This window comes from Mesoplodon densirostris, chromosome 1 (assembly GCF_025265405.1).
Source record: "Mesoplodon densirostris isolate mMesDen1 chromosome 1, mMesDen1 primary haplotype, whole genome shotgun sequence".
NCBI lineage: Eukaryota > Metazoa > Chordata > Mammalia > Artiodactyla > Ziphiidae > Mesoplodon > Mesoplodon densirostris.
In genome coordinates this window covers 225,985,988-226,009,887 of record NC_082661.1, presented here as the reverse complement: position 1 = coordinate 226,009,887, position 23,900 = coordinate 225,985,988, and the positions used below count along the sequence as shown (strand labels likewise).

At 38.8% G+C, this 23,900-nt stretch overlaps 1 protein-coding gene across 8 annotated transcripts in view; it reads left to right on the top strand.

Moving 5' to 3' along the window:
- INPP4B (inositol polyphosphate-4-phosphatase type II B) overlaps nucleotides 1-23,900 on the top strand; it is a 353,637-nt gene that overhangs the window by 287,022 nt on the left and 42,715 nt on the right. For all 8 annotated transcript variants that reach the window (XM_060095092.1, XM_060095079.1, XM_060095076.1 and 5 more), the window contains one exon: nucleotides 22,808-22,920. In XM_060095092.1, coding sequence (XP_059951075.1) covers nucleotides 22,808-22,920 — 113 coding nt within the window. The remainder of the gene's footprint in view (nucleotides 1-22,807; nucleotides 22,921-23,900) is intronic.

The window sequence follows — 23,900 nt, the reverse complement described above, 5'->3', positions numbered from 1 at the left end:
GGTGGATGAGGCTGATTCTTTTCTTTCTGGTGGGCAGGACCACATCTGGTCGTGTTTTTTTTTTTTTTTTTTTTTTTCGGTACGCGGGCCTCTCACTGTTGTGGCCTCTCCCATTGCGGAGCACAGGCTCCGGATGCGCAGGCTCAGTGGCCATGGCTCACAGGCCCAGCTGTTCCGTGGCATGTGGGATCTTCTCAGACCGGGACACGAACCTGTATCCCCTGCATCGGCAGGCGGACTCTCAACCACTGTGCCACCAGGGAAGCCCTGGTCGTGTGTTTTGAGGTGTCTGTGACCTTATTATGATTTTAGGCAGTCTCTCTGCTAATGGGTGGGGTTGTGTTCCTGTCTTGTTAGTTGTTTGGCATAGGGTTTCCAGCACTGTAGCTTGCTGGTCATTGAGTGAAGCTGGGTCTTGGCATTGAGATGGAGATCTCTGGGAGAGCTTTCACCGTTTTATATTACATGGAGTCAGGAGGTCTCTGGTGCACCAACGTCCTGAACTCGGCTCTCCCACCTCAGAGGCACAGGCCTTACACCCGGCCAGAGCACCAAGAACCTGTAGAAAACAGGAATTTTTTCTTTAATCTTTCTATTGGTCTTCCTTTTAGAAAACAGGCAGTTCAATGTCATTATGTGAAGGCCTCACTCTGGCTTCACTTAATAAGTTTCAAAGAGTACAGGTAATTTGAATCTGGTTCTTGTGTTCATCTTCTTTTCTTCACCCAGGCTTCCCACCATCCTTCTTTTCCTGGGAATTCCCTGGTGGTTCAGTGGTTAGGACTCCGAGCTTTCACTACCAAGGGCACAGCTTCGATCCCTGGTCAGGTAACTATGATCCCACAAGCCATGGCAAGAAAAAATAAAATAAAATAACACCTGTTCCTGAAGACAAAGTGTCACTCCATGCTTCTGGGAAAGGCTCTCCCAGTGACTTGTTGGTGGATAATTTTCTTACAGTTACTTTTAATTTGGAAATAATTCCCATAATTTTTATAAACAACTTGATTTCTCTTTATATTGGTCCTTTCAAAGTGAGGTCCCTGGACCAGCAGCATCCGTGTCACCTGGAAATCTGTTAGCAATGCACATTCTCAAGGCCCTCTGCAGGTGTATTGAACTTGCCCTGTAATCTGTTTTAGTAAGCCTTCCAGGTGATTTCTGACCCATACTAATGTTTGAGAACCAATGCTGTGTCATCCTTACTTAAAACATATATTATATTAAAAAGTAGTTTGTTAGCAAAGTCTATGAAGGATTTCAATACTACATATAAACAATTATACACCTAAAAAGAAATATGTATAAATAATTGTTGAAGTATTTCTGATATATGAAATACAAAGTAATCCCTACATTCAAGTCATTGAAACTCCTCATGGGAGTGTAGGTTTTAAAAATTGGAAGAACATGAGACCTCATATAAATTATTGCTAATTAAATATAGCTGTTTTAGAAATATATAAATATATCTCATGCTTGAAAACAGGATGTACTTTTGCATCAAATCAATTTTATATCATTAGTTGAAATGAGTTGTCTTAACAGACTGAATTCTTCCTGATATTTTGTTTCCTATTATGTCAACATATTTTTGAGACAACACAATCATAGATTTGGCACAGAATGAAGGTATGATGTGACTGTGGTTATTTTCCATAACAAAAGTCCAAACCGTATCTATGAAATTATACCAACATATGTAGGGTTTTTCTTCATGCAGAAATATTGTAACCTAAAGCATCACTGGGTTGCACTCCATTCAAGGAGGTACCTAAAAGCTTTATTAAGAGTAGGAATAAGGGTTAGGCTATTTGTTAAGGAGGGAAAAACTACTATGTGGGATCATACTTATAATCCATATAATCTACAAATTTTTCTTTCACAGTGAAATCAAGGGATAATTTGTAGCAGTGTTAAAAGGCTAAGTTAACCCTCTAAATATATTACTTTCACTTATTCATCCATTTTGGATGTCCTGTCCATTAATTTACTCACCCTGTTTTTTTTTATGATTTATGATCTAGTCAAATTCTACATGTTTTAAATAAAAAATTTTCCTTTCTTCCCAAAAGATTTTTTTTTAAACTTAGGGATGTCCCCTACTTTTGCAATGCCAGGATTTAATGAGTAAATCATTTTAGCCTATATATTCACTCCCAATCAAATAGTTATCATCTTTCTGTTTATTCTTCTTATACATAGATTTTATGGTCTAAAACATTTATTCTTCCCCAGATATTCTCTAATTCTGTTAAATATGTAGTAGAGTCAATTGATAGTCTCAATTCAGCAGTCTACACACATGGACTCCTTTTATCTAATACCTCTGTCAGCTTTACTGGGCACTCACCCCTTAGAAGTTAGTAATGGAGAGGGCAGTAAACTTAAATTTGCTAAACAACAGTACCTCATTTCCTTTCAGTGTGTTCAACATAGTCTGTTGATTTGTAGACAAATGTATTTGAAAATCTCAAGTTCATTTGGAAGAAATATTCAATCAAATTCAAGTATTACTATCCTCCAACCCCATATTCTTTGTATCTGCAGAAAGGTCATTAGTGGAAGGCTTGGTAGGTTGGGATGGCCTCTCTCTCTCTCTCCCTTTCTTGGAGTATTCATGGGATCTAGAGCTGAGAAGTACCTGTTACAGAGGAGGAACTCAAGAATGGGTGATCCCTTTCTTGTAAATCTTTGCTGAAACTTCTTCTGAAGCAAGAAATATATAATGTCTGAAATTGGTATCAAACAGAGCTATTGATGACTGGGAGGTCTGTTTGCTCTGTCTGAGTACTGTGTGTTGTGGATTTCTCCCTTCACATCTTCTTGGCTTAGTGATGCAGCTTTCAGACAGTCGTTCTTGCTGCCCTGACTGTAAGGCACAGTAAATCATCAGGAGCTACTTCCCCTCAGGCCCTGCCAGTGATATTCACTGGCCCCTTTGATCAACGGGCAAAACTCCCGTTGGGCAGGTATGAGTGTTTCTCTCTCTTCTGGCTCTGATCTTCCAGATGGGTTTGATGATCTCAGAAACCTTTCAAGGCCCCTTTTGTACTCACCTAAAGCATTAAGACACTTCAGTGTTGAGTTAGCAAAATAAAATCAAATAAAGTACTGCTGTAAATCACTAGTGCAAACTGCTCTATGGTTTAGAGTCACCATCGCATCTCATACATAATTCGGGGCTCCTGACTTTGGTGGATGAAATGCTTCTTTCTTTCCCCTTTAACTGACCAAGTGTCAATTTATAATCTCCAATCTCTCATTTCTCTTTGTGATAATAATGCCCTTCTCTTGTCCTTTTTCCAAAACAAAGGAGAAGGATATTTTCATATGGTTCTATTGGAATGCTACCGTTTATTGGCTCCTATGTGAGTACTATAAGGGTGGGCTGTCTAGCATGTGAGCTACGAAGGAAAATCTGGCAGCCTTTTGTGAGCTGTTATCAACTATCTCCACAATATTTGATATCCCTGTCTTACATATAATATTTCATCAACTGTAGCATGACAGTCGCACACAAAATATTTTTTAGAAAAAATCTTAGGCTTGTGATGAGGGTGTAAAATGTTATTGTCATATTTCATCCAGCATTTTTTTTTTTTTGGCCATTGTTGCTGGAAGTCTCCCATTCAATTTAGCAGACATTGGTAGAGATCGTATTATGTGTAAAACTCTGTGCCCATTGCTATGGATGATGAAAGATGAATAAGATACAGTCTCTGCTTCTAATAGCTTACATTTCAATGACTCAGTGTGATCAAGGAATAATCTACTTTAACTCTAAATCTCTTTCTGGAATACTAGTTGCTATTCCGTAGTATTGATCCTTTCTGTGAATAATTTGGTTTTGTTTCTGTTGCTTTTGTTGTTCAAAAAGTGTTAGTTTCTCCTTGATCATTTTTGACATTCATTGTGTGGTGTTGCATTTCCACAGATTTCACTTCTGCACTGGGAAAAAGAAAAGTTTCTATGCATTCTTTCCATTCTTAGAAATAAGAGAATAGGATAAGAAGCTAATATTTTATGGATAATTAATTTTAGAGGAATTGTTTAAATAATTTTCCATGTATTCCACATAGGAAATGAGAAAAAAATACATCATAGGGGGAGATTATCCATAAGTATAGGGAAAGGAGGACTAAGGAACCCACATAAAAATGGAGAAATGATTAGAGATTGAGGGTCATCGAACATCACTATAGCTAAATGAGAAGAATACCAACCAGGTGAAGGTGAGCAAGAATAACAAATGTGTTGAAGAAGAAAGAAGCATGAGAATGAAAGAGAAGCTCTTAGATTTGGTGTTTAAGATTATTTGATGACATTCGATGGAGTAGTTTTAATAAAAGCATGGGATGAAACCACATCAAAGGCATTCAAGGAGAGAACTCGTGTTGTACAAGTAGAGAAACAGAGTGAAAGCCACCCCTTAAGAAAGTTAAAGTGAATACAAACAGAGAAGTGAAAAAGTAGGCTAAAAGCAAGTATCATGTAAGAAGGTTTTTCCCCTTTGTTTTTCTTTAGTTTAGTTTCCAAAGAGAGAGCGAAATTATAAAGACAGATTGAAATTGCCAGATGGTGGCTAGGGGCTAAGCACGTACCCTTGACCCTGCCAAGAAGTTCTGGAGAGGAGTACAATGCTGAGGCCCCTGGAACTAGCCAGAAAGCCTGTGAGAGGCCCCGAGAGAGAGCAGAGGACAGGCGTCCCATATGATGCAGAGCCAGAACCTTAGCTGAAAATGAAAGGGTAGTATTCTGGCTTTTAGAAAAAAATCTGCACTGCCTGGCTGAAGCCATTTAACACCTGAAGAATTCCAACCAAAGGTCACAGTTAACTCTTTAAGATTGATGTTCTGAGCATAAAAAGTTTGAAAGGAGTCCAAAGAGTAGTTCTGGCTTGGTCTACATACCCCTTCTGGTCCACCAATGTCGTCAGGTCTCCCATGGTCCTTTGATGGCTTCAGAGGAAAAAGCCTTGAAGAAAGATTTTGTTCACATCCACCGTACTAACTTTCAAAATCAGATCAATCATGGTTTTCCTTGATATCTTATCAAATTCTTTTAATGTAATTATTTAACTATAATTCATAAAAGCTTTGCATGCATACACTCTGATGCACACTTTTGCTGAGCACACTTTTAGTTAACAGGGTGCAATTTATTTTTGTGCCCTTTGAATTTATATTTTCAGTTAACAGTTTTTATTTTTAGTATTTTGATTTATCTGATCTCTCTTTTAAAAATAGACCAAAGGAGCAAAGCTGGTGCAGTTAAAGATAAAATTAGAAAGAAAATTAGAATAAATATTAAAACTCAAAATAATGTGAAATATAAAAAAAGTTAACAGGACTCCACTGGGACAAGGAAAACCTTCAAATGAGAGGATTTCCCAGAAATAGATGAAAAAGAAAAGCTTGACTATGAATACAATGTTGAATATCTAAAATGGGCTTTTGTTAGATCAGAGGATGGATCAACTCATTCCTTATATCTAATACTTTGTCTTTTTAAAATATTGCCATTGAAAATTTAACCAGTTTTTCAAACTTAAGACAGCTCTCTAGTAAATCAAGATAATCTTTCTAGAACAAGTATGTGGTAATACTTCCCTGAATGAAGTTATTGCATTTTGTTTCTAGAAGGAATGAAAAGACTGGAACTACCAAGATATCATTCATAGTTGTACTTCATGTGAAATGAATTTACAAATTGATACACATCAGACTACTGCTGAGAAAGAACTAGTTAACAGCGTTTATAACACATATTTTGTTCTGGAAGAAATCAGCCCTAGGTCTTGGCAAACGTCTTTAACCTATCACACTGTTGGACTTTCCACACTGTTTGATGCCGGGGAGCGTGGGCGTGCAGTCACTGTCACATGCTAACAGGTATCTTGTGTTACAAATGGGTAAAATCACCGAGGAGCAGCATGTAAATCAGTTCTTGGAATATTGAGTGTATATCAGAGAAAAGAATTGCACCACATTTGCTCTGTTTATCAATGAAAATTAAGACTACTTAAATGGATATTCTCTTCAGTTAGTGGTTATTTTATGAGCTCTGTTGCAGACCAGAAAGTGTGCGATGAAACCAATACTGACAGCATCAGCTCCATGTGCCGCATAGACGGGCAGTGCTCCATAAACAACGAATGCTGCCTCTGAATATTCAATCACTTACTGCTTATTTACCTACAGTTGGAGCCCGCGTGTGTGGACACTCACAGCGTGGCTTGCTGCCACCATGAGTTTGAACATGTTGCTTTCACTTCATAGAATAAGCTATGGTGGGTGTTTCTTGTCCCTGCTTTTCAGAGCCCTCTGTCATTACACTACCACCTAAACTGAGCCTGGCTCCCCAGTCCTTAGTAGGCTCTGGAAATGACTTGAATTTATAAAGTAAGGAAATGAGGTAAGGCAAATATCTCAAAAGACATAAACAAACACATGCGCAGACATATGATTGCACACACACAGACACACACGCGCGCGCATGCGCGTGCAGGTGCAACTTACTAAAAGTCGATGATCTGAGTGTTTCTAATTAGCATAGGGACTTTCTGATACAGGTTAACTGTTTCCCAGGTTTCAAAGTAAATTTCTAAATTATTACCTTTCTACCCACACGTGATAATACTAGATTTCCTCTGAAAGGTTCACATTTATATAGAGAGACCCTTTCTTAACATGAGGCCAGCCTCTCAACATTCACAGAACAGTGACATCAGAGGCTACGGTTTTATTCTGTCAATTGAGATTCAGCTGTGGGTTACAAAAAAACACTCTTTAAGCCTTCCCCCATCACTTGTCTCCCTTTTCCCAATATCTCTTTTATCTCTGCTGCCTTTCTACTGTCTATAAACTTTGGGGGTGAGGTCAGGCTCTGATTAACCTGCAATAGGATCGGGTAGAGACAGGGTGTCTGAATTAGAAAGGATATGCTAGCCTAGACTGCCCTGTGGTAAATTGAAAAATAATGCCAAATTCTTAGCAGCCATAGTAGTCAGAACCCAGTCATGCAAATGAGCATTCTAGGAATTTCTTGCAGAGTATTGGAGATAAACATGAAGAAATTTGGAAGAAATTAATCGGCGATGTAGCCACCCAACGTTTAGCAATAAATAGCAGGAAACTAGCAGTAACTAACCCAGGTTCAGAAGAGACCTGAGTTGGGTGTAGTGGCACCACAGCACAAAAGCTGTCCTTCCCCCGCCCCCATCTAGGTTCTTGGTGGGGACTGTCCAGCAGAAGCTGGGGCCGTGGACAGAGAAGTTGCCCTAGAACCAATTCCAGAGACAGCGGAAGAAACAGAGATTGAGAGAGAAATATACTAGCTTCTGGCTTCTTGCTTGCATTTAATCTCCTTCTTAATCCTCATTGCCCGAACTTAATTGTAAATCAGAGGGCAGCAAGTAGCCTGGGAAATGAGGCTACCTGCGATCAAGAGCAGAATGGGGAAGGGTTCAGGTAGATATGAGAGCAAATCAGCGTTGACCAGCACAATTTACCCCTTTGCCACTCAGCACCAATCCTCATTTTTTATCCATATGAGTCATTTCAGAGAAATCCATGTCTGGTTGTGGGGGTCAGCAGTCTGTGTTTTGACAAGCCCCCTCCCAGGGAGTTCGCTGCACGATAAGATTTGAGAACCACTAGCTTAGATTTGTACGATGTTATAGATTTAGCTATCAAATTGTAAATCTGTGTTTTGCATTTCATTAGTACTCTAGACGTGAATGTAAAAGGAAGTGAAAAATTTTCAGAATAGTAAAACTGTACTATCTTTTATTTATTTGTTGTTTAACAAACATTTATTGACCTGAGCGAAATGTGTATATAAAGCAACTAGCTGTAATTATGATTCTGTTCAATGTGAGATTACCTTGATTTATTATGTCAAGCTAAATCCATGTGTCTAAGTTTCCTAAGCACAAAGAATAATCTGAATACTGTAGATTATTTTGGTATTTTTAACAATCTTAAGGATATAAAATGACAGAAGATATAAGAATTTTCTTAACACATGCCAATCCTTCCAACAGGAACTATAAATTACTATGACTTAATTTATTTAGTAATAATTTGTTTTACAGACATCTCAACTTTGATACTATGTAGACATCCAGATAGACAAATGAAAACTCCTGTTAGTCATCCAAATATTTTGCTTATTTTGTTTCAAACTATGTGTATTTGGCAACATTCAGATGGCTGAGGAATTTTTCACATGTTACCCATATGTTTGGCATTGCATAGACATATAAAAAGATGAGTAAAGGGGATTGTCAGTACACGGGAAAAATATGTTATCATGCAGGACTTCCTGAGTTGGAAATGTTCCCCAAAAAGCAGACAAAAGTGGAATTCGAAGGTTACTGTCTTCAATTTTTCTCCCCCAGTTTTCTAGTCAGCTGCTCTAGTCAGCCTTTGGTCCACATACTTCACTGAAACTGGTTTTGTCAGGTTTTCTACCTGTTAAAGCCAGTGCTCAGTTCTCTGTCCTCATCCTACTTGATCTAGTAATAGGTTTGAGATGGTTATTTTTTCCCTCTTTCATCACTGGTCTTCCAGGCCATCACCCTACTCTTCTGTGATTACTCCTGCCCCCCTGGCTGCTGCGTTTCAACCTCCATGACTGACTCCACATTATCTTTCTGACCTCTAAATGCTGAGGGTACCAGGATTTAGTCCATGGATGTCTACTCCGCTCCCTTGTTGAACGGCCTCATTGCTTTAAATACCATCCTTTAATTATCCACCTCCATACCTGCATTACCAGCCCATCTCTCTTCCCTAAATTTATATACCCTGTTCAACACCTCAAACTCTCTTCCTGATGTGCCCCTAAAAATTTATTCTTCCCACTATCTTCCCCATTTCAGTTTTTATCATTTCTAACTTTTTGTTGTTTCAGAAAAAAATGGGAGTCACCCTTGACTCTTCTCTGTTTTTCACACCCCATTTTCAGTCCATCAGAAGATTTCATTGGCTGTATTTTCGAAATGTATGATCAGCTCTGTCCACCTGTATTGCTACCACTCTGTGCAAATCCTTGTTATTCTTGCTTCCAGATTATGGCAAAACCTTCTCCCCGTCTCTTTGTTTCCTCTCTCAACCTCATTCAGTAGTCTTTTTTGATCACAACAGCCAAAGTGACCTTTAAAAATGAAAATTGAATCATGTCACTCTTCAAAATCTTCCAATAACCCCCTATTTTTAATTGCAAATAACAATCTAAATTGTTACAATGGCCTCTAAGGGTCCCCATAATCTGTCAAAAAAAATGGGCTCTTTTGACTCCACTCTCTTCTCTCTCTCCCTCTGTGTCTCTCCCTCTCCATGTCCCTCCCTTCCTCCCTTGCTTCACTCTGTCCCACAATGACCTCTTGCTGTTTCTTAGGACTTTTTCATTGGCTGTTTCCTCTGCCTTAAATGCTTCCCCCCATAAGGATCACTTACCTCCTTTAAGTCTTTCTCCAAATGTCACTTTCTCAGTAAGGCCTTTCTTGACCACCCTCTTTAAAATTGCAATCTCTGGTGCCCTGGTCCCCTTCTCGCTTTATTTTTCTCCACAACATCTATCACGCACCTTGCTTGGTTATAACTCCTGATCAGAACATAAGCTTCATGAGGACAAGTCTCCTGTCTATTTGTTGACTTTATTTACCAATAAACAAAAACATTGTCTGGCACATAGCTTATACTCCATAAATATTTGTTGAATGAATGGGATAGATTGGGTCATTTGTTTAGTTGGATGTTTTGAAGAATCAGAGAACAATTGGATCTTGGAAATAATCTAATCTAAAGTATTCCAAAGAACACTCTTTCTGCTAATAATTGCTGGGCAATGAAAGAATTCTCAGTCAAATGATTTTGGAATTCACGTTATCACACTGAAAGTTTTGAGAAGATCTATAGCATAGCCAGCAATCGTTTTATGTAAAGGATCAGAAAGTAAATAATTCAGATTTTGCAGGCCATGTGATCTGTCACAACTTCTGGACTCTGCTACTGAAGTGCAAAATAAGCCATTAACAATATGTAAATTAATGAACTTGGCTGAATTCTAATGAAACTGTATTTATAAAAACACAGAATTGACTGGGTTTAGTTTGCAAGCCATAGTTTCCCAACCCTAATCTACACTGCCTATACTTTAATTTTGTTTAAAATAGCATTTTTATTACATTATAGGACCACCAAAAAAAACCCATAAAATATTCATGAGCATCTTGTTAAATAAGTGTTCCTCAGGGCATAGCTTAAGACACACTGATCTAGTTTAACCCTATAATTTGTTATGAGGGGTTTGGGATCCAGGATAGATTTTGTTAAATTCACACATGCAGCTAGTGGGAGACCAGGGATAAATTCTATATTTTCTGACTCCCAGTTAAGTGTTAAGTGTTCTTTTCACTTTTATGCCACAACTCTTCCATTGCTGTCTAAGGACTCTGATCTTCTAAATTTAAAATTTATTTTCAACTCATTGCAGAGAAACTCCGACGTACTTACCTGTTGAAAATTTTAATGTTGATAAAGATTAAGATAATTTTTTAATTTGGTATGTCTTTTGAAGCACTCCTGTGTCTTTTTGAAAAGAAAAGTGATACTAAACAATACTGAATTTTAATTTTCTATGTGCACGTTAAACCACAGACGTAGACTTTTAGTGTCCATTAGCTTGTACTCTGAATTGCAGCAACAAATCCAAACAACACTACAAGTAACAAAGGTAGACACATATACTCTCATACACACATACAAATGGCCAACTCCCTGTTCAACTCAGCATTTATCTCTGCATCTTCTATGTTACTTCATGGCTCTCACAAATTAGATATATCAACCCTATTCTCAAGTTTATGTGGGTAAAAACTCAGATTTCCAGCCCTTTAGTCATCCTTCCATTTTTCTATGTTCTTTCCTTCTCACTGGGGCTCTCCTTTCTTTACACTTCATCACTCACTGAAGATTGGCCGGACTTCCAGTGAACCCATCTAGTTAGTATGCACAGAATAGCATGAAAACAAAAGATATGAATTCAATTGAAAGTTCACTTAGGTGAATCATTTGATGCTCTGAGTGCCTCCATTTCATTATCAGCTAAATGAGAATAATTAATATATATGTACCTGTACTTCATCTACCATTATGTCACTGGAGAAAGGAAGTTAATATTTCCAGTGTCAGTTTCCTGATAAGTTGTCACACCACACTTATGAACATTAGCGAGATGGATAAGATAATGGCTGTATGTGCCTTGAGCTTCTCAAGAAAGTTCTGTTTCTCCTGTATACACACATTGATCCAGTTAAATTTGATTGTAAAACTCTTTTTTTTTAAGTCGTTATTGAATTTGTTAAAATATTGCTACTGCTTTAGGTTTTGGTTTTTTGCCCGCGAGGCATGTGGGATCTTAGCTCCCCAACCAGGGATCAAACCTGCAACCCCTGCATTGGAAAGTGAAGTCTTAACCACTGGACCACCAGGGAAGTCCTATAAAGCTCTTTCTGTAGTTTGAACTAACCTGCCTCTCTTCTCCATTCAACAGCCTCTTTCCTTCTCAGTCTTGTCTGTAACCCTTCAAATACCTACCTATATTAATCTTAATGATTTTTTTAATATAGTCACTGCTTCTCTGATAATATTTCAAAAAAAGCACATTTTTCTTTTTGGAACACCCACATAGAGATGAGCTCCTGAAATTGAAATTGGATAGGCAGCAGAGAGTGGTGGCGTGAAGCAACATCTTAGTTCCCTGCCCAGAAATTGGACCTGGGTAGCCTGGATGGAAAATAGGAATCCTAGCCGCTAGTCCACCAGGGGCTAGAGGCTAGAAACAAGGTTCCCCTAGCTCTTACTCCCATTGAGAAATGTATTTCTCAAGGAGGCAAAAACTGTAGAAACAGGTACAAAGTTTATTATTAGAGACATGGTACAACAAGTGGGAGAGCACACAGAGAAACAGTTTGTTTAGTTAAGACAGAAGCGAGGCAGAGATACACACCAGGAGAGAAAAGCTGTGGGCATCCCCCCTAATGAGGAATGCAGTAAAGAGGTGGTTAAATCATAGGGCAGTTCTTCCGGGTCTTTGTTCACCTTTGGCCAATTATCTGGTTTCTTTTTCCACACCTGACCTGCCCTAGGACCTCCCCAACACCTCCCCAACACGTGTGCACAACTTTTTCACAGATGGATTCCAGCCCACAGGCCTATGGGGGGCCTTGGCATCACCTATTTTGGGGTGGTGCCCCCTCCTTACTGACCCCCAAGAAGCCTCCAAGGTCAGTGTCTCCCTTTGCCCCAGGGATGGGAAACACGTGACCTCTTCATCTTTTACTCAAACAGGGTTTAGCCCCTCTCTGTCCCTGCCATGACTGTTATCTTAAAGTGTCCACAGGAAACAAAGTCCAGCTATTTACGCTGTTCCTGTTGTAATTTCTATCTCAAAGTGCAAACAGGAGGCTGGTTGTAAATATCTAGCCTAGAGCCCACCTGCCTCCTTCCTCAGGAAATGTAAACAGGAGGCTAGTTGTAAATTCCCAGCCTGGAGCCCATCTACCTCCTGCCTAACAAAGTCGTCACTCTTTGGAACTGGCCGCACAGTGAGGAATGAGGTGGATATTAGAAATCTTAGGACTCATCTTCCCTTTTGGAAATAAATATCTAAATTTAACCTGAATTAATACCAGTATCCAATGAATCCAGTTTCAGGATAGTACCGCATCCAGTAAACAGCCCAACAATTAAAAATAACTAAAAATTAGTTCCAACTTTCAATTAAACATCAAAGAAGAGACAACTGACAACTCATTATTTTACTTTTTAAATCCTTTCTTCCAAATGTTTAAGTCACTCCTCGATTGAGCACATCACTCTCCCAGACAGTCACTATTTACTTACCATTCCGCCTTTCCCAAAACCATGAGTGCAAGGCCTTCTGTTTCATTCCAGTCCACCTCCCCGCCCACCTTTCTTTCTTCATGCTTCCACTTCTGCAGAACGAAACTCCAGATAAAGCACAACTCTTCTCTGAAGTCAGGTAAGGGGGAAAAATTGAAGACTCAAAGATAAAATTATCTTTATCAGACACATCAGAAAAGGGAAATATGGCAACACACATAGATTAATACATTTTGTTGCTATCAACAAATTATAAATGTATGAGAATCCTAGATTATCAAACCGGAGGTCACTTAAAGCCTATAAAAGGAGCTATATGAATGGGAAAAAAAGGTAGGCCATATAATCTTAATACCCCTTTCTCTTCATTTTGGAGTCTTCTGAAGCAGCTTTAGTTCCATAATAATCTTCCTCTATTTTACTTCATTTATAACTTTTTAAATACCTCAGGAGTTATTTATGTTATTCTATGTAGTATGAAGCATTAAAGATCTCATTCTTTTTTTAATTTTTATTTTGTATTGGAGCATAGTTGATTAACAAAGTTGTGTTAATGCACAGCAAAGTGATTCAGTTATACATATACATGTATCTATTCTTTTTCAAATTCTTTTCCCATTTAGGTTATTACAGAGTATTGAGCAACATGTTGGTTATCTGTTTTAAATACAGCAGTATGTACATATCAGTCCCAAACTCCCAATCTGTCCCAACCCCCCAAGTCTTCCCCACTGGTAACCATAAGTTTTTTTTTTTTTTAAGATTTTTTTTTGACGTGGACCATAGTTTTTCAGTCTTTTATTGAATTTGTTACAATATTGCTTCTGTTTTATGTTTCGGTTTTTTGGCCGCGAGGCATGTGGGGTCTTAGCTCCCCAACCAGGGATTGAATCCACACCCCCTGCACTGGAAGGTGAAGTCTTAACCACTGGACTGCCAGGGAAGTCCCCGGTAGCCATAAATTCTTTCTCTAAGTCTGTGAGTCTGTTTCAAGATCTCATTCTTACTTGCCTCCAAGAGCCTAAAGAGGTAATCCAGAGACCACTGGAGAAAAGCCCATTCTTCTCAACTGTCTTCCCTTTTCTTTGGCCATTATTCTGGCAGTTTTGGAGTCAGTTCCTTCTGCATTATCAAGAAAAGGAGGGCCATGGAAGAGGTGAGCCCTTCTTCTTTGGAGAAGGCCTTATTATGTGTCTACCTCTCTGGCCTGCCATTTGACCTTGGTATATTTCATGGGCTGCCTGGCTCTTATATGGCAAGGAGGTCAGGTGCTGGAATTACCCCAAAAGCTGCTTCCTTCTCAGTCCTAAGCTTTGAGAAAGCTTCTATTCTTGCTTTGGTCCTCAGACTTTTGTGTGTAGTGTGTGCTCTCAGCAGGTATTTTCTTGCTGTTGCTCTAAAATGCAAGGACTTAGAAATGGAGCTGGAAGGAAAAAAGGGGACCATCCAACTCCCCTCAGTGCTAAGGACCCAGGCCACTTAAAAGCAGGCAAAAAATAATCCAAGCAGTGCAACCAGGCTAACAGGAAGACTGACCTGGGGATTTGTATAAAGCCCCTTTCATATTCAAATTTTCTATTTTCTGTTAATAAAAGTATCTCAATATCTTGAGAGCAGAACTTAAATTTTTGAGAGTCAACTGCCTACAATCCATCTCCCAACCTTTGACATACTCTAAATTGTTTGGAGATTCTGAAATTAAATAATGAATGATTTCTTTGAAAAAATGAAAATAGGAAAAAATATTAATGGGTTATAATTCTACTCTTCTCCCTACACACCAAGTCCCATGGCCTTCAATGTGCAATAGTGAGTGAGGAATTTCTAAACAAATTGCTAACACATTACTTTTAATATATTTTAACAATTAGTTTTGAAGTTCATCTTTTCCTTTGCTATGGGTGATGCAACCTTGAAATTTATTTCAGAGGAAACAGTGAAAATGTACAGGCCAAAAATATTTTTCAGCTCTGATCAGGCTGGGAATTTGATATTTGATTTCTGATACTGCCTTTTTCATAAATTGTAAATCAGATTTAAGTAAAGCTGGTGTCAGTGGGGCTTTTTCTTTTATAATTTTCAAGATTTTACAGCCTCTAAAAGAGCATAATTTCCAATTTTAAGACATCTCAATGGCTTTCACCTAATTGCATTTGTTTGTTTGTTAGTGCATTTAACTATAATTGTTTCAGAATTAATTATAGAAAAGATTTGATATTACAGAATGTAGTACTAACCAGAGTGGACTGTGAAAACTTTGTTCTTCATATGTTCATTTTATCATACTTAGAAGAACAGGCCCTTCACGTTTTTTTTTTTTTTTTTTTTTTTTTACTGTAGTTGTTCTGGTAATTTATTGCTAGGTAACAAATTATCCCATGTTTACTGATATAAAATTAGAATCATTTTATTTATGCTCACAGATTCTGTGGGTTAGTTATTCAGACAGGAAAGGTGGGGAAGTTTGTCTCCACTCTAAGATATCTGGGACCTCAGCTGGAAAGAAGAATGGCTGGTATCCCTTAAGTGACTGGGAACTGGAGTCATCTGCCGGCTTCTGCACTCACATTCTGACCACTAGGCTAGGATGACTCAAAGGCTGGGCTCAGCTAAAACTGTTGACCGGAGTACCTAAATAGGATCTTCCATGTGACTTGGGCTTCTCTGAGCATAGTACATGGATTCTTATAGGGAATATCCCAAAAGAGGGAATACAGACAGCAAAGTTCCAAGAGAATAAGGCAGAAGCTTCACAGTCATTTATGACCTGGCATCCAAAGTCACGTAGCGTCACGTCTGCCATTAATCAACATGGTCACAAGCCCACCTAGCTTCCAGATGAAGGTACAAATACTCCACCTTCTTTATAGAAGGAGCGTCAAAGAACGTGGGGCTATGTTTTAAAACCATCACTGTAGAATCGACTTGTAGACATGGTGCAGGGGAAGCGGAGGCTGGGACGAATTGAGAGAGTAGCATTGACATATCTACACTACCATGTGGAAAATAGATAGCTAGTGGGAAGCCACTGTATAGCACAGGGAGATCATCTCGGTGCTTTGTGACGACCTAGAGGCGTGGGATGGGGAGGGTGAGAGGGAGGCTCTAGAGGGAGGGGATATATATATACATATAGTTGATTCATTCTGTGTACAGCAGAAGCTAACACAACATTGTAAAACAATTATAATCCAACAAAGATGTAAAAAAATCATAAAAAAAGAAGTGATTAATGGGATGCTTTCCATAAGTACTCTTCCTTATTTGTGATTCCTCACCTCTAAAGCAACAGTACACATTTGCAATATGGCTGATCAGTGTTTAACATGCCTATATAACCAAGTGTTTACCTTAGAATGCTTTTGGTTGCAAGTGACAGAAACCCTGGCTCAAACTGGCATCAGTTAACAAAATTGAAAATTTCAGCAGTAAGCTAGGCAACTAGTTAATAGAGGGTTGGTTTAGTGGCTTAGAAATAATGAAAAGACACTTCTCTGCCTTATTTCATGACTCTTAGTGTTGACTTTATCCTACATCTAGTTCCTTCATGAAGAAAGTCTTGCTGGCGTGAGCAGTTATTCCCATGCTCAACTGTTCCTCCCCTTCTACTTTACAGAGTCCTGAGCCTCACTCAGCTGGAACAGCATAGGTCACTTACATAACCCTGAAACAATTTCTGAGGTCAAAATCAAGTTCTGATTGGCTTAGATTTAGATGATCATCCCTGAACTAGTACTGATTTCAAAGGGGATGGAATTATACCACTTGACTTCATAATGGGGGTGTGATTGATCCCTGTAAATGTTGTGCCTGCTCCCCACTGGGAAATAGGTAGAATAGGTGATGGGAAGGCGGCTGTAATTTCTATTTCATCTTGGAACATTCTCTGACAACATAAAATCATTTAACCATGAGGTGATGGACCTATTGCCTTGGCCTCATTAGCATCATAGTTCAATGAGCCGAGAGTTCATGGTCCCATTCCTGTTCACTGGTCAGCACCCTGCCTTTGAGTCAAGCCAATGTCATATTTAGAGCTGCCATTGTTAAAGAAATCCCATTTGACAAAACAAGGAAAAAATAGCTACTACAAAGTGACTCCGAACTTGGCTGTTCTCTCCCAGCAAGGAGTGGTGGGAGAACAGTCACTGGCTTTCTGAATGTTTGGGATCATGTGTGTGCACCTGTGTCTGTGTGAGAGACTATTTCTTACTTTGGATAAATTCAGAATTTGCCTGAGAAATTAGGCTTTCTATCTGAGGCTATGAACTCTTCTTAAGAGCTGTGAATGTCTTCCTCTGTTTTTCAGAGTTGACACAGAACTGAATAATGTAGACTCTTCTGCCAAGACTTTTATTCATGGTTTTCCACTGCAAGTCCATGCAGCATGACGGGGTTATTGTTCTCACTTTGCTGTTGAGAAAATAGGGACAGAGGGTTAAGCAGCTTGCTATGACCACATGTCGAAGCAGGAACGGAGTTGGCATTAGTAATCATTTTCCTGGAATCTTGGCTCAGTGCTTTCTTTACAAAGAATTATGAAAGTTCCAAATGGAGAAAGAGAACAGGTCATAAAATACAAGCACTTTGGAACCCATCACCCAGTCTCAGAAATTTTGTGAGAAACAAATATTTGTAGACATAGTGGAAACCCCCTTTGTACCCTTTTTGGTTCCCAGCCCTCACCTTCCCTACTCTGAGAAAATCAGTATCCTGAATTTGGTATTTTACGTTCTCATACATATTTTTCCTCTGTATGTGTGTATCCATAAAAAATATGGTACAGGTTTGCACATTTAACTTTAGATTATTGCTGTTATCTTGTATGAATCATTTATTTTGCTCAATATAGTTTTTAGTATATATCCATGCTCATACATCTAGCATGTTTATTCATTTTACCTATTATATAATATTCCATGTCATAAATATATATACATATGTATGACAGATTATCTCTATCATCATTTAGATTTTTGCTGCTGTTTAATATCATAAGCAATAATGCACTGTATATTCTTCTACCTTTTGCCTTCTGATTACTTTCATGAACCCCACTGGAAAAAAATAATACTTTTATGGAGATAAGCATAGAGATTCAATTGCTCTAAGTTCGGTCCTAGAGTAATGCAGGAGTGAGTACCAGAAGCAAGACTTATTGCCATATTTACATTTGAAGAAACTCATTCTAAATCTAAAATGGTTACTGAGCAGAACCCTACGGGGCCTTCCCAAGAGACCCCTCCCCCATATCCTCTGCTTTAGCTCCTCTCTGAAGTACCCAGATAACAGTATCTGATGCACATTTCCTGAGTTGTTTTACAAATGCTAAAGCCACCACCAAATGGAAGAAGTTACCTACTTGATGACCATGAGCATGTAGCCCCCAGACCTACCAGCACCTAAGGGTTGATAATGTTAACCCCTGTGACACTGCCCTGTTACACCACCATCAGCCAATCAGAGAATTGTGCACGAGCTGATCACATACCCTGGGACTCCACTCCCTCACCTTGTCTTTAAAAATGCTTTGCTGAAGTCCATCAGGGAATTTGGGCTTTTTGAGCACTAGGTAACCAGGACTCCTTGCTTGTTGCCCTGCAGTAAACACTGCACTTTCCTTCTCTACAACCCGGTGTCAGTAGATTAGCTTTAGTGCTCATGGGTGGGCAGACCCAAGTTTGGTTCAGTAACAAAACCAATCCATGTTCTGTGTATACCATGATTTACAGTTGCTATATCAGGATCTATCATTATATCTTGAAATCTCACCTATTTAGGCATTACTAATGCTACTTCTTTCCAGAACCAGACCTGAATTTCTGTGGCCTGCAGGATTTTTGTCAGGCTGAAAAAAAATGGCAGCAATCATAGTGATGGACTGAATAAACGAAGTTTTATCATTACAGAAATAGAAACAGTGGCTTGAAAATTTTAAGAACATCAATTGACTTCCTTCTAAAACGCATGCCATGGGGAGGAGGGGTGAAATTTCTATGGGATATCATTTCCGTGTATCTGAAAGCACTATCTTTATGTAGATAAAAATGAGCAAAGGATGGCCATTTGTTTGACTTATTTTAGGAACATTGTAGTGTGTTTAAAATGGCTGATTTAAAAATCTCCATGTCAACTATGAAACTAAATTATTCTGAAAAATTATTATGCTTTGTTCTGAATCCTCAGAATTCTGAAGAAGCTGGTCCATTGTGTTAATACTGGAATTATGTTTTGGATCAGCAGCCAACTGTGAAGACACTAATACAGATTTGAGGGAATTTACTGGCATAGGACTTGGGAGACTGGATTTTAACTTGACCGTCTGACTATGAACCTTGTGAAAAAGTCACCTAAGCATCTTGGACATGGGGTTGCCCTAAATCAGTGCTTTTCAAGTTTTTTATGTTGACCCTATATAGGTGTTAAATCAATTTAGTGGGCTGGGGCCAACATTCAAAAGCAAGCGACATGAAATAGAACAAAATATATTCAGGGTGCAGTGAATGCACTAAGGGTAAATATTATTTCATAAAATTTTTGTTACGAAGGGATGAGTGTGCATAACTGCTATGGGACATTGTATAAAGTGAAATTCTTCTGTATTGCTTTTAAAAATATTTGAAAGTCACTTTTGCCAGGTGATTTAAAAAACAGTCTCGGGGACCTCTCAGATATGGTTACGTCCATAATTAAAATTCACCAGGTGCTCCCGTTTTTAGGAGGAAGCCCAGATATCCCAAAATAGCAGAATAGACTCTTCATAATTCTTGCCTCTAGGACTGTGCCCTCCAAGGACATGGTGAACTACAAGCTTCCTGTTTCCATAGTACTGCCTCATATGTCCATGCCTTTGTTGACATTTTTCTCTTGGCCTCAAATACTCTCTGTAGACACAAAGCATTACCTTTACTAGAAACCTTTCTATACTCAACTATTCTTCATTGAATTGGCCACTCCTTTTCTTAGGTCCCTATTATCATTTTTACTGTCTTGTGTCATAGCCCACGGTACACTTGACCGCAGTTAATAATGGTGTAAAAAATCTATCCCACCCTACCAGACCATGGAAATTTGGAGGTCACATATTTGTATCATAAGAATTTGGTTTTTTTCCCTTTTCTTATACATATGTACTCTGTTCTTCCTTGCTCTTAAAATAACTATTATTTTAAAACAATACATATTTATTGTGTCTCAAATGACATAAAAACGCAGTTGAGGAAGGTATAGATTGGGAGTTTGGGATTGACATGTACACACTGTTATATTTAAAATAGATAACCAACAAGGACCTACTGTATAGCACAGGGAACTCTGCTCAGTATTTTGTAATACCTAAATAGGAAAAGAATTTGAAAAAGAATAGATACACATATATGTATAACTGCATTACTTTGCTGTATACCTGAAACCAACACGACATTGTTAATCAACTATACTCCAATATTAAATAAAAAATTATTTAAAAGGCAGTTGAAAAATCACCCTAAATCCCATAACCCGAAGAGGAGCACTGTTAGCATCTAAACCGATGTCTTGCTCTGCCTGCATTCACATAGAGAGAGAGGTAAGCATGCACACAAGTGCAGGCACACACACGCAATGTTACACCAATAAATTCATTTATTAATATGACCAGTTTTTCCTCTCAACAATGTCAAGGACACTTTCTCTGTCAATGATATACCTGTACACAATTTTAAATTGCTGCTTGTTCTAAGTCATGGATTGTTTTGGGTTTTGTTTTGGTTGCCATTTATCAACATTAAGGGCAGTGATAGCAGATCTGACTTATTCCTTGTGTGCTAAAAGTATCAATTAGAAGGCACCTTTATTGTCCTTACTTTCATCAGTTAGCTCTAGAGTCCTGAGCTGGCTTTGCAACTCTCTTCAAGGTATTCTACATTATGCCTCCTTCCCTTTATCCTTGGGCTGTGTCCTGTTAAAATCTCTGTGTATCAGAGTCTCCTACCTAGCAAGGCAATGTCTTTAGGGAAAGCTTCTCTTTCTTAAGAGAATCATTGGGACTTCCCTGGTAGTCAAGTGGTTAAGGCTCCATGCTTCCAATGGAGGGGGCATGGGTTCGATCCCTGGTTGGGGAACTAAGATCCTACATGGTGCGCAGTGCGGCCAAAACATTAAAAAAAAATCGTCTCTAGTTACACGGTAAAAATTTGACATTTAACAGTTTTCCCATTTAGGAACTAATAAAGTAGAATCATGCATATATTTATATTAATATTTTGAATCTCATCTCCCTAAAACAAGGTATAAATCTGGATTGTACCTGACCTTCCTCTATTCTGTGGACAGGAAATTCAAGATGATATATAATTGTTTTCAATGCTCAGTTCCATTTTACCAACCACTTCCATTCTTTGGTAGATATAGATTGCTAGTACAGTTCATTAGGGTATTTCCTCTACTCTCTGGAGCTAAAGTTAAGAGCTACTCAGATATATTATTCTAATAAAATGAAACATCTGGTACAATTTTGGAAAGTGCCAAGCTTCATTATGATTAAAGCTTATTTGTGTCATTTCTGTGTGTGTGTGTGATCTGATTCAGGAACAGATCTATTTCTTCAATGTAACTGGATAGCCTACGTATAGTCCATGTTGTTCTTATGTATTTTCTTCTGTTTTTAGCCTCAATTAAAGCTCTCAGGAGTTCTTCATCCGTCACTTTGTGGCTTCCACAGTACAGTGTATTTTCATACTGTACGGTACTAACCCAAACACTCTCTTAGACTTTTTGTTTCCATCTCTATATTCTAATCTTGAATCCTATCTCACTGAGTCTCAGGAATACTGGTGTCATAGTGTGCATTGCCTTAGGTTTTAATATAAACCATATGCCATCGATTACCCATGCTCTAGTTATGAGTGTGTAGAGATCTGAGCAACCAATCACTTCTTGCTCCCTTCCCAATTATCTCATATAATTAACTATCGCCTCTTGCGTTGTTCCTCTTTCCATCCATACCTGTGCTCCTTAATAGCACTTGTTCTCAAACAGGATAGACTTTGCCCCCAAGGAACATTTGGCAATATCTGGAGGGTTTTTTTTGTTTGTTTTTGGTTTTTTTTGCGGTACGCGGGCCTCTCACTGTTGTGGCCTCTCCTGTTGCAGAGCACAGGCTCCGGATGTGCAGGTTCAGCGGTCATGGCTCATGGGCCCAGCCGCTCCGCAGCATGTGGGATCCTCCCGGACCGGGGCACTCACCCACGTCCCCTGCATCGGCAGGTGGACTCTCAACCACTGCGCCACCAGGGAAGCCCTGGAGATATTTTTTGATTGTCACAATGGGAAGGATACTACTGGCTTCTAAATGGTAGAGGTCAGGGATGCTGCTTAACATCCCACAATGCAGAATATAGGCCCACTCCCTACAACCAAGTGTTAGCCAGTCCAAAATGTCAATATTGCCTAGTTTGAGGAATCTTGCTGTGGAAAAACTGACTTCATGTGTTTTGGTTGAACTTTCCAATTCCACCTCTGAGATGTTCAGTTTGATATAGTCTCATGATTCAGACTAGCTGCTCAGGAGCCAAAAATGGAAGGTTGTATCTCATGTTTCATCTACATCCTCTACTTTGGTTGAAGTGAGGCGGCCTTTGTTATTAAAAACAGTTCCCTTCTTGGTGAGTGTTATATCACCCATTGACATTACCCCAGTTACACACAATAGGGAATGAGGGAAACTGAGGCATATTTCTAAGTAAAGAATAAAACCGGAAGGATTAATAAGTATGATTATCCTCAGATACTCTCTGTTCCAAATGGCATTTGTTGTTATGGAAATTACATTTGCAAATATATTAAGGAAAACTCCGTGGGGAGCTTAATACTAATACGGTTTCCTTTTTTTCCCCTCCTTTTTTGCTTTTCAGACATTTCACATTTTCAAGAACAAAATGATTTAAAAGGATTACTAGAAAATCTCCATCAAAATATTCAAGCCAAAAAGAGAAAGAATGTAGAAATCATGTGGCTGGCTGCAACGGTAGGCACTCTCCTGTCAAATGGTATTCCCTGTCACCGTGGTGATCAGCAAGCATTATCGGGTATCTGCTATGTAGGGTCCAACCTCTGCACTTTGGGCTACTAGATGTCATTCTCCATTATCCAGGAGATTAGGCATCTAGTCTATCAATAAACTAGAACACAAGATAGAAGATGATGTATTCAACGAGAAAGAACCTCACTCATTGGCTTTTCTTATAAATTCGGGATGTGTTTGAGGTTAAAATCAAGTGTCTGTGATTTTCTTGATATTGCATGTTGCAATGTCGATAGCCCATGTCAGTCAGGGTTTTGAAGTGCTGCTCTAGGGACATATGGTTTCAATAGAAAGTGGTTATCAGATCTCTGACTCACAGCCTCAGTAAGGCTCCTGGACATATTGTTTTGTTAATGAGATTGTAAATGCGATTGTCAATTTAGATATCGGCATAGAATTTATTACTGATGTATTGCTCTTAGGGTAATGAGCTATATTTTGTATGCTTCTTTCTCATTTAATGGCACCCTCAGGGTAGAAGATCTGCCTGCTTCCCCGCCCCCCCAGGTTTCTACAAGGTTGAAGGAGAAAATCATGCCTATAATTTTTAAGCTCTTACCTAGCAACCGTTCAGGTATAGCTCATATGAGTTTTGTTAAACATTCAGACCCAGAGATCCTTTCACTAGGAAGGGATCTTTTCATCAGGAAGGGCACACATTGGAGATCTTTTTGATGAACGCCATGTTTGAACTTACTGCACAGGATTGCTCGTGTAATTTGGAGTTGAGTGTAACAGATCTTCTCACGTGTGCTATTCATTATCTATCAATAGCATTTGAAACAAAGCCTTTCCCCCTACTGCCAGCGCTTCAATTATAATCTAATATTACTTACTCTCTTCTGGGAAAAAAGAATGGATAATTTACCATGAGTCTACATAAAGTAATTTACCAAGAGCAAGGCAGAGGAAAGCTGCTTTAG